Source organism: Danio aesculapii, chromosome 21 (genome assembly GCF_903798145.1).
Source record: "Danio aesculapii chromosome 21, fDanAes4.1, whole genome shotgun sequence".
Lineage (NCBI taxonomy): Eukaryota > Metazoa > Chordata > Actinopteri > Cypriniformes > Danionidae > Danio > Danio aesculapii.
In genome coordinates, this window is record NC_079455.1 from 13,765,058 (window position 1) to 13,776,624 (window position 11,567).

The 11,567-nt window shown below is 40.1% G+C and overlaps 1 protein-coding gene across 2 annotated transcripts in view; it reads left to right on the forward strand.

Moving 5' to 3' along the window:
- Nucleotides 1–11,182, forward strand: part of ssh2b (slingshot protein phosphatase 2b) — a 53,318-nt gene extending 42,136 nt beyond the window's left edge. For both annotated transcript variants that reach the window (XM_056447171.1, XM_056447170.1), the window contains 2 exons: nucleotides 2,079–2,946; nucleotides 8,534–11,182. In XM_056447171.1, the coding sequence (XP_056303146.1) occupies nucleotides 2,079–2,946; nucleotides 8,534–9,805 (2,140 nt within the window). In that variant the 3' untranslated portion in view covers nucleotides 9,806–11,182. The remainder of the gene's footprint in view (nucleotides 1–2,078; nucleotides 2,947–8,533) is intronic.
- Nucleotides 11,183–11,567: the final 385 nt, after the last annotated feature.

The window sequence follows — 11,567 nt, forward strand, 5'->3', positions numbered from 1 at the left end:
TTTAGATGACTAGGTGGTCAATTGTTAAAATCATAACAATGTTCAAAAATGTGATTTTAAAGCCATCACTATTTCATACAGCTTGAATGAAATCAAAAATTGTATTAATAAACATTGATTATTAACTATCAGGGGTAGTAATCCAGAAAGTTTCTTATCTTGGGTCTTAACCTATGATATAATACATTAAAGGGCACCTATGATGAAAATCATCTTTTGTAACTGTGTGTAGGTATAGTGTGTCCGCAGTCATATTGGGGTGATATAAAGACAACAAGTCTCTTTTTTTTTGTTTCCTGATGTTAAAATAGGATCCAAATCCCTCCCATATTGAGGTTGACCACAATGGGACATAGGAGTATGGTTTACCCACCCACCGATTTGATTAACAGCTGCTTATTAACATGTGTCTAAAGTAATGCAAATAATAATATCCTCAAGACTGGACGTGTGCAAAGCAACTGGGAATAAAAGATCGTTTGAGCTCGCTGTGATCATCAGTCATCATCAAATGTGATCAAGAATGAGTTTTACAAGTTTAAAACGTTTTTAAAACAGTGCATGTTAATGAATTACAGCAATTTTACCATCTTTACTCTCTATATCACCACAGCCGCATGCCAGTACAATTATAAAAGAGGAGTCTTCAATCCTGGTTTGTGGACGTTAAATCAAGTTTATTTTGTACATCAACATAACGTTACGTAAGATCCGCTTCCAACATGTCTGTCACTGTGCTGTTTATCTGACACAACCGAGGCTGAGATTGAGGCACACTCTGACAGGCATATGGGAACAGTGGGCGGGGAGAACTAGCATTAAAGGCACAGGTAACAAAAACAGCTACATTGTGTTCAGAACAGAAAACCCCAAAATTCTGAAAGGTATAATAAATAATCTGATGGGTGTTTTGAGTTGAAACTCTACAGACACACTCTGAAGACACAAAAGACTTAACTTAAATCTTGAAAAAGGGGTAAAATTGTTGCCCTTTAAATAAGCAAATTCACAAATTTGTGTTAGCAGAACAGAAGCAAGTCCTAAATTGATTTGGGATTCTTATTCTATTTTACAAAATTGTATGTAATCTCAGTAATCTATTATACTTATCATACTAATCTATTTAATCTTTACTTAAATTGTATCTAACTCTCTAAACTTGTCGGAAACTAGCATTCTTCCCCATTTCACTTTTAAATAGGACAGCTGTCCGGTTGCCCTAAGGTTTTTGTCAAGGTAGAATGTTTCTGTAATCCCACCTTCCTCTCTGTAGTTTAGATAATGCACATAAGAAATGCTGTTCTGTAGAAGTTTTTGTCCTAAATGTTGTCCTACTTGTAATTGCCATGGTTACCAAACAAATTTTAAAGTTAGGATCTTTCTATAATACACCCCCAATCATCATATTAGAATTTTTTTTTCTGAAGGATCAGTAAAAATTAGGGTAAAGACTGCTGAAAGTTCAGCATTGTTATCAAATGACCAAATTTGTATTGTAAAATGCACTGCAATAGAAAACACCTTATTTTAATAATGTTTCACAACAATATTACTGTATTTGGTGGTGGCATGGTGGCTCTGTGGTTAGTACTGTCGCGTCACAGCAAAAAGATTGCTGGTTCGAATCCCGGCGGGACCAGTTGGCGTTTCTGTGTGGAGCTTGCATGTTCTCCTCGTGTTCGTATGGGTTTCTTTCGGGTGCTCCGGTTTTCCCCACAGTCCAAAAACATGTGCTATAGTTTAATTAAATAAACTAAATTTGAAGTGTGTGTGTGTATGGGTGTTTCCCAGTACTGGGTTGTGGCTGGAAGGGCATCCACTACGTAAAACATATGCCAGAATAGTTGGCGGTTCATTCCCCTGTGGCGACCCCTGAAATAAAGATCAAACTGAAGGAAAATGAATGATTACTCTCTTTGGTGTATTTCTAATCAAATTATATATTTATATTTGTATAATATATATTTAATATCAAATAATGTACAAGCCACAGTTAAATTGTAAATCTCAAATTTTTTTCCAGCCCTACATATTTTGTTCACTCTACCTTTTTTTGTCTTTTTTTTCTTTCAAAATAGCAAACAGAGACACAATAAGTTGTGGCGTTCCCACTCAGATAGTGATCTTTCGGAGCGACTCGAGCCACTCTGTAAAGCTACCGCCGCACAGTCTCTAGGGCGGTCCAGTTCCCGTAATCAGACCTTCGGCCAGACTTCACCCTCAATACAGGAGCTATTGCAAACTCTCACCCCTTCCTCAGCTACTGCTACTGGATCAAACGGACCGGTGGAACCCAACACAACACGCTGGTCAGATAGCCACATTCACAACGGAACCATCCATGAACCCACAGAGATGCCTTCCTTCCCCAGGCCCAGGGCTGCTACTGTTGTCCCAGAAGCCAGACCTGATATCACCTCTGTGACTGTTACTGAGACGGTCCCACTAGGACGTCCTCATCCGCCCCCGGCTGTACTTCACCCACCCTCGTCCCCCAAGCTTCTCTCAGATGCAAAGGCCAAGCAAGGCCTGCCTGAGGTGTCCAATCTTGTGCCTTTGGAGAAGTCTAGTCCAAAGGTGCACTCATCTGTGAACATTAGGACTCCTGAGCCATGCACACAGGCCCCAGACTCCTACGGGCTCCAGGATCTCAGCCAGCAAGTGCCTAACGCGGAGACAGACTGTGCGGGGTTAAGTCACAGCAGTGATGAGGACCACCACCCCAGTGCCACATTACAAAGGGCTGAGCTCGCGCTCACGCCTCCCTCCACTCTAAGCACAGATCGCATTGACTTCTTCAGTGCCAGAGAGAAGTTCCAGGGCCTTTCTCAAGAGATTCGCGGGACTGACCAGGTGGTAGGGCAGGCACCTCGGGACAAAAGTCCAAGCGTAGAGACCAAACGGCTGCTTCCCGACAACCCCATCAAAGAGGAGGAACAGAAAAAGGTAAGGGGATGATAAAGAATAATCAATAATGGAAGTTTCCATATTAGGGATTAGGGCTGCACGATATTGGAAAAATCTGGCATTGCAATGTTTTGATTTTCTACAATATATGTATCTTGCGATATGAATATAATTTCACCAGATGACTTGAATAGCTCTGTTTGGAAAGCAATCATTAGTGTAGATCGATTGGGATGATTTTGTAGGAGATTAAATATATGAAAATATTTTTAAAAAACAATTGGCAAGCATAAATTAATACAATAAAGCCACAATAAAAGTGACATAAACAGTGTTTTGTGGTCTTCTGGAGAGCCAAACGTAAACGTGTTCAGGTAGCACAGTAATCAAATGTTAAAGGGCCATGCAACCCGCCTCTTTCAGTTCAAGTCTTACCTTATCCTAATAATGCGATGATCACATTAGAGCTTGAGCATGCAAAATTGTGTCGTACGGCACTGCGAAAAGGGGTGGGATTAAACATGATTATTAGATGTTTAAAAAAGCAAGCAATTGGTCCATAGTTTAAATTTCTGTCTAAGAGGTCATATTTTGATCATCGATTGGTCTCACGCAGTCACTTGATGCGATTTCGTAGGTCAGAGTTCACCAAGCTTGAACTTTGCAACGCAGCGAACTGCGAAACTTGTCGCATGAGTTTGCGGTTCCGGTCCGACGTATTCGCGTGCGTATGAATGGAAGTCTGTGGGCAGAAAAGTCCAATGTGACGGCAGCGTTAGTCTTAAAATAAAAAAAAAATGCTTTGAGAAGGGCGTGGAGTGCTGCAAGCAGAGGGAGGAGTGTGTGAGGCTGGCAGAGCAGGGGAAAAAGAGGGGAGCGACAAACCGTGAGACACAAACCGTGAGGAGACCCTTGTTTTATAGTTTAAAAAGTCAAAATGCAAAGAAATAATCAGTTAGTAATTTAATGCCCTGCTACATTTGTTATTCATAATTTCATATACACATAACTACAATTTGTTATATCATTATAAAGATAATCTTGTTTATATAAACACTATAAATGAGGAGGACTCCTCTCCTCCTGAATCCTCGGGGAGTGGAGCAGTGCTATTTCAATCATTAACCCTGCCAGTAATCTGTGTGGTTTTTAAACATAGGCAAACACAGCAAAACGGATATAGGTGATGTGTCTGAATGGTAACAAACTTAACTGATAAAAGACAAAGTCCACCATTCTTCAATTGTCGTACAGCTCTCACGACAAAAATGCTTGCTGCAAACCAACAGCTTTGCTGTATGAACCCTGACAGCATTGCAAGGGAAAAACATGCAACGTGAATCATGGAAACAAACACATACGACCCTTCATAAACGTCTAAATACTGCGTGCCCTGCGCGACCGCGGTCTCACAGCTTGGCAGGTCTACCTTGCTTGCTCTCATGAATAATTAAAAAGCAAGCTCTTCTCATAGGATAAAAAAACTCAGCTATGAATAATAATGAGAAACCGACACATCATCACTGGACAGGCAGATCAGCACTATGCCACCGATTTTGATCCCGCCCCAAAATGATTTTAAAGCTGAAAGATGAAATTGGCTGACAAAAGTTTAAAATGGGCGATGCAGTGGCACAGTGGGTAGCACGTTCGCCTCACAGCAAGAAGGTCGCTGGTTCAAGCCTTGGCTGGGTCAGTTGGCATTTCTGTGTGGAGTTTGCATGTTCTCCCCGTGTTCGTGTTGGTTTCCTCTGGGTGCTCCGGTTTCCCCCACAAGTCCAAAGACATGTGGTATAGGTGAATTGAGTATGCTAAAAATGACCGTAGTATATGAGTGAGTGTGTGTTTGTGAATGAGTGTGTATGGATGCTTCCCAGTGATGGGTTGCGGCTGGAAGGGCATCCGCTGCTTACAATATGCTGGATAAGTTGGCGGTTCATTCTGCTGTGGCGACCCCAGATTAATAAATGGACTAAGCCAAAAATAAAATGAATGAATGAATGAATGAAGCTCAAAATGATCCAGGTTTATCCACAATTAAAGCTAACAGGTGCTAATGTTGTCTTAACTGATGCTCAACACACACAAATCTTAACATTTCAAAAAAGTACTTGAGAGTTTCTTGACCCTTTAAGTAAAATGTAGTAGTCTAGTCAGCATTTAAAGTGGATCAGACTAGTTTTTGCTAAATTGTCCTAAAACAATAATGGGTGTTCAATATATTTGTAGGACAACTATGATGAAAGGTTTTGATCCACTTTAATTCTTGACTACTGTACATCATTCAGTAAAATTAATCTTTGTTAACATTACAAACGTTGTAATCTTTGTGCACATATGCTCTCTTGAAATGCCCTAAAATATATGCAAATGATAAACTTTGACTAAAATCTGCAGTGGCTAAACACATCTCATGTGGTCTTAACTGTGGTGGGGATCAACTATAATACCAATTCAACATTGCAAATCCTGTGATGTGATTATTGCGGATGCACAGTTTGCAATATCGGTGCTGAAACAATACATTGTGCAGCCCTAGTAGGGATAGAAGATTCTGTCATCATTTAATTTCCTTCATGTCTTTCCAAACCAGTATGACTTTCTTTGTTGAAATAAAAATAAAGAGATTTCTTTTTCTTGTGTCCGAAAAATAAAAGTCAGGGGGAAGCAATATTGTATTGGATTCCATTGACTTTCATTTTATATCTTCATTTCTCATACAGGTTTGAAACCACATGAGGGTAAGTGATGACAGAATTTTTGGGCAACTGTCCCTTTAATTATTTACTATCCAAGCTTATTCATGAACTTACAGTTGAAGTCGGAATTATTCTGTATTAATTATTCTCTATTTTATCAAGCCCCCTGAATAATTAGCCCCCCTGTTTTCTGTTTAACGGAGAGAAGATTTTTTCAACACATTTCTAAATATAATAGTTTTAATAACTTATTTTTAATAACTGGTTTAGTTTATCTTTGTCATGCTGACAGTAAGTAATATTTGACTAGATATTTTTCAAGGCACCTCTCTACAGCTTAAAGGGACATTTAAAGGCTTAACTAGGTTAATTAGGTTAACTAGGCAGGTTATTGTATACGATGGTTTGTTCTGTAGACTATCGAAAAAAATATATCTTAAAGGGACTAATAATTTTGACTTTAAAATGGGTTTTGAAAAATTAAAAACTGATTTTATTTTAGCCAAAATTAAACAAAGACGACCTGCTCCAGAAGAAAACATTATCAGACGTATTGTGAAAACCTCCTTGCTCTGTTACACATCATTTGGGAAATATTTGAAAAAGAAAAAAAAAATCAAAGGGGGCCTAATAACTGACTTCAACTGTAAGTAAACAAGGCAAAATGTGCTGCTTTTGTTATGCTTTTGGCCATATATATAAATGCACAAAACTTTTAAGCTAAAAATCTATAGATTTTTACTTAGACAGCTGTACAAAGCTTTGCCTGCATCTGTTTTAATATCATGTTATTGTCCTGCAGCAAGGGAATAATGTTCCAGAGAGTAAGTGCGAAACTTTATTAAAATCAGGTTCTGTTCCCACACCATGTGTCACCACAACCATGTTTGAATCAAGTGTCATGCCTCACACTGCCACCCACTGTTCATGAGCGATGTTGCATGGGATCCTTCATCTGTCATGGTGTCAATCAGTCCGATGCAGTAGCATTTAGTTTTCATGCACCCATGGACTAAAAGGTGAAGTGTGTAATTTTTTTAGGTCAAAATGTTTTTGCTCTTTCCAGTGTAATGTTCCTGGTTAAAGGTGCTGTATACGTTTTATACTCTTCTAAAGCATAAAAGTACCATGATATATTTGCAGATATTTAGGAAACATGCCAAGTGAACATTCTTGTTTATCTAAAAGACAATGCTGAAGTCAGATATTATGCTTTGAACATGTCTGTTACATGCCGGAACACTGTCTTTGTTTTGGCTTATTTAACCCACCCCAATGCCACTTTAGCCAATTATATTTCAACACCCCGGGTTGCCTTGCTGAAATTCATTCATTTCATTTCATTTCATTCATTCATTCAGAAAGGCTCTCAAATCATGCGCCCATGACAGAAATGCGACCTTTCGTGGAGAGTAGCAGACTCTGAAATGAGACGCAGATTCAGTCCACATGAGGTTATTAATTAAGAAATAATATAAAGATTACGAGCGTAAACATTAGGTGAGCAGGTTACATTGTAACCCTGTGTCCTAACAACACACTATGATGAGATTTGCAGGGATAAGCAATTTGGCTGTTTGCATCAGACGAAACTCGACAGAAATTTAAATACAGCCGTTCTAAAGCACAGTATAGTGCACTTACTGCACTTCAACATAATAATAAGGTTTATAATCTAATTAATTCATACTAAACCTCTTTAACATTATTAAATGTACACGTGAAATCACTAATATGTGTTGGTTTTGAGTCACAGTTTTAAGTTCAATTTCAAACGGTTTATTTAATGTTTAAGAGCTGAGGGGAACTATCTGCTGCTGCTTTCAGTAGTATGGCAATAAATGTCATGTGAAATGGCATTCATACTCACATTATTAGCATTTAACACTGAATAAAGCATGTGATGTGCAACTGAGATGATGCAAAAAACAGAAGCCGTTTCTAATATATCAATTCGAGGTTTTGGTTAGGATTCCTTTTAATGTGTAACATATTTTATTGTGCCTTTGCTTTTATATAGAACATGATTGAAATCAGCCTTTAGGCTCGATCGTTACTCACTCCTGTTTGGTCCTCAATCTGGCAACCTGTGCTTGCATGTTTTGATCCATGAATGCAATACCTAGTTCAACCACTGGGTGTCAAACTTACATACTGCACCTTTAACTGATAATACAGAGGTCATGTAATGGCTTGCACTTGCGGTGTATTCATTCTAATTAACTATCAATCAAATCTGAATGTAACAAATAATTAGCAAATATAGTATTTCCATATAGTGTCTTCAAGATAAATTATCTCAGACATTCTGAGATAATATTAAAGATATTGTACAGCAAAAATCTAAAAAATCTGTTATTTGTTCATCTTTTGAATTCAAATTAAGATGTTTTGTATGAAATCTGGGAACTCTCTGATCTTCCATAGACAGCAAGAGTTATAAGACAAGAGTTATAAAGCCCAAAAAGGAACCAAAAACATCCTTAAAAAATCAAGTCACTGGACTTATTTTACCAGTATATAAATAATTTAATGTCTTTAAACATATCACTTATTAACTAAAGGCAGCAACTGTCTTATGTTTAGTTTTGGAGGTTAATAGTAGCCAATCATCTGACAGAATGACCTATATCACCATTCAGTCAACATGACAAAGTCAAACTGCTTTTTGAATATGCGTCTGTTGGCATTTACTCCACCATTCAGAATACCATAGCAATCACATAATAACTACAAACCCCTGAATCTCAAGGCTGTGATTTTAGCATTTCCAAAAAAAGCTTGGACCTAAAATCGACATATTTTTGCAATTCTGTGTTTCTGCCATTGAAAGCACAGAAATTAAACACTTCACCTTTAAATCACTAAGTATTGGAGGTATGTATTCAATACAAATGACCACCAATGCCTCTGTTTTCCTCCTACAGGAGAGCTGCAGTGTCTCAGTCCATAGCAAACTGTCCGGAGCGGAGCCCACATGGCACAATGTAACCCCTTCCCCCCCTCCAACCAGTCAACCTGTTTCCAGTAGCAGCAGTGAGGAAGAGGAGCTTGCTCAAGTCATGTCAGCCGAAGCTGAAATGGAGAAGGTGGAGCATGGGAAAGACTGGCCAAAGGGCACTGTGTGGCGAGCTACCCGGGAGCTGGAGCAAAAGATCAAGCAGGAGGTCTCGTCGGCAGCACTGGTGTCCTCGGCTCCCACGTGTCCCTTGCGACGCTCCCCCGTCAACACCAGCAGCATAGAGAAAACTGAGGAGACCTCATCCCACACACACCTCACACTCGATCCAAGCACTGTGTCAACACGCCATCACCAGCCTCAGCACCACGAGGTGGAGAGAGACCAGAGTTTTTCATTTGAAGAGGGAAGTGAAAGCGAGAGACGACTCAGGGAAGGAGAGCACAGGATCACCGGCCTCACACACTCGAGACAAAGCCATTCGCACTCGTCCAGTTGCTCTCCGCCTCTGGTTCTCCAGCTCGAGGGCATCACAGAGCAGGAGAGTTACACCGACTCCCGCTGTCCGAAGGACATGAGGGAAACCTGGGAGACCCTGAAAGAGCTCGGGGCATTTCTCTGGCAGGTGAGCAACTGCTCAGACAGAAGGCTCAGCCAACCATGGTCTAGGAGGGAGCAAAGGAAGGGCCGGGCTGCCCGAGAGAGGACCAAAGAGGTGGAGGCTCGGATCCGGCAGGCTGGACTGACCCCACCCTCAATGATGAAGCGTTCAGCCTCGTTGGCCAAGCTTGGGTCGCTGGAGCTCTCGCCTGTTGACCTGAGCGAGCTTGACTTAAGTCCTGCCTTACTCTCTGCTCCCACCAATAAGCCTCGGCCCCATTCATATAGTGACGATACCTCAAAAAAGCAGCGCGTTTTACCCCACTGCACTCCTGCTCCTGTCCTCTCCTCTTCTGCCTCTCCTGTTTCTTCCACTGGATCTCCTATGCTTGGACATGCAGAAAATGATGACACGACTGAAGAGGCGGAATATAGTGACAATGATGTCATGCCCATGCCACTGCCACACTCCCTGCCCTCCAATCAGTGTTGGAGGGGGGAAAATGCACAGGAGGAGGCAGGATGTGCCCCGTTACCTGCTTCTACCTTGATACCTGTGGCAACACGCCAACAATATGGGAGGACCCATCCCCTGCGGAGACTGAAGAAACGGACCGTTAACCCTTACCACACTATGTGACTTTTATTCTGTGTGTGTGAGAATCTGTGTGTTTGTGCCTGCCAGTGTGAGTTTGTGATTAAAGGGATAGCTCACTCAAAGACAAAAGTTCTGTCATCATTTAGTCACACTGATATCAGTCCAGATCCTGTATGTCTTCTCTGAAAGATGTTGTGGGGGGTTTCCTCAAGTGTTTCCAAACCCTGTTCTGTCTTTGCTTTTTGTTCAGTCGAATACAAAAGAAGATATTTTGAGAAATGTTAGAAACCTGTGACTATTGACTTTCATAGTTGGGAAAACAAATACTAAGGAAGTCTATGGCTACAAGTATCTCTAAATTTTTCAAAGTAACTATTAAGAGTAAGAATTTTTGGATTTCAGTGAACTACCCCTTTAAGATGAGCCCAGATGATTCGAGCATGATCATTTTTGGGTGAATTATCTGTTCAACTTGCCACGCATACCTCAGTGGGCCTTATCCAACCGCAAATCAAACAGCGTGGACATTATAGAGCACAATGTGATTTTGAATGTTTATAGCTGGGATTGATGGCCCAATAAACTGAAATCGTGGAATCCGACCCATCATTTGAGTAGAAAAATATCACTGCTCTGGAAGAACAACAAAGTGCGTTGACTGATGTATTTTTTGCACAGTGTCTATCAGGTCGTTCTTTGCATACTGTGGTAATACAGTACATTACCATTTCATCCTTTACCTGTCAAGTCTATGAACGAAAACCACAATGTTCTCTGCTGGATTCTGGAGGTGTGTGTGTGTGTGAGTGTGAGTGTGAGTGTGTGTGTGCGCGTGCGCGCATGTGTGTGTGTGTGTGTGCTGGAGGTTTAAGGAAAGCCAATGGTGAGCGTGCTTGAATTCATTCAGAAATGAATGACATGTAATAGTGAGTGTAAAATTAGTACAGATATGAGATTATTATGTGTGTGCATGTTGGTTTAATGAGAATGGGATCAGTTCTGTGGTACTCGTAGAATGTAGAGTTTATGGGCCTACAGTAAGTGTGCATATGTATATTTTGTGGACGTGTATGATATGTATACTTTAACATGGGCGTGTGTGCAGTTTCTGTCTGTTTTCGACTTCAGTGCAGTTTCTTCATTCAGCATTTTCTGTTTTGTTAAAAAAAGACAACAAAAGAGACGAGGGGGATTTTAATATGCACTTTTTATTATTGTTTTACATTTTTTAAACAGTGGTTTGTATTCTGGACGCATGCTCACAGAGTATGTATTTAGAGTTGCTTGTAAGGGTGTTTGTTGTACAGTGCAAAAAAGACAGAAAGACAAGTGAAATGTGTCTTTGTTGTAAGACTGGAAATTTTGTTTCTTTTTATTGTGCTTAAACTGTGACAATTAAAGAAAATTCCAAATGCACAATGGATATTTGGTAATTTGTCGTGTTGGGGTTTAGGGACTTGTGTTTTATAACACATTTTATGATCTGTACACTGTTCAGAGCTGCCAGTTAAATACAGATTTTCAGTTAATTAAGGAAGTTTTTTCATACTGCATTTTAACTTATATGTCACTAAATGTGCTGCCCTGTTACTTCTAACTTTAAATAGGAATAAGCTGTGACCTCAAATGTTAGGAAATTGTAGATTGTGGTCACCACCTAATATACTGTACACTCACCAGCCACTTTTATTAGGTACACCTTACTAGTACCGGGTTGGACCCCCTTTTACCTTCAGAACTGCCTCAATCCTTCATGGCATAGATTCAACAAGGGACTAGAAAAATTCCTCAGAGACTTTGGTCC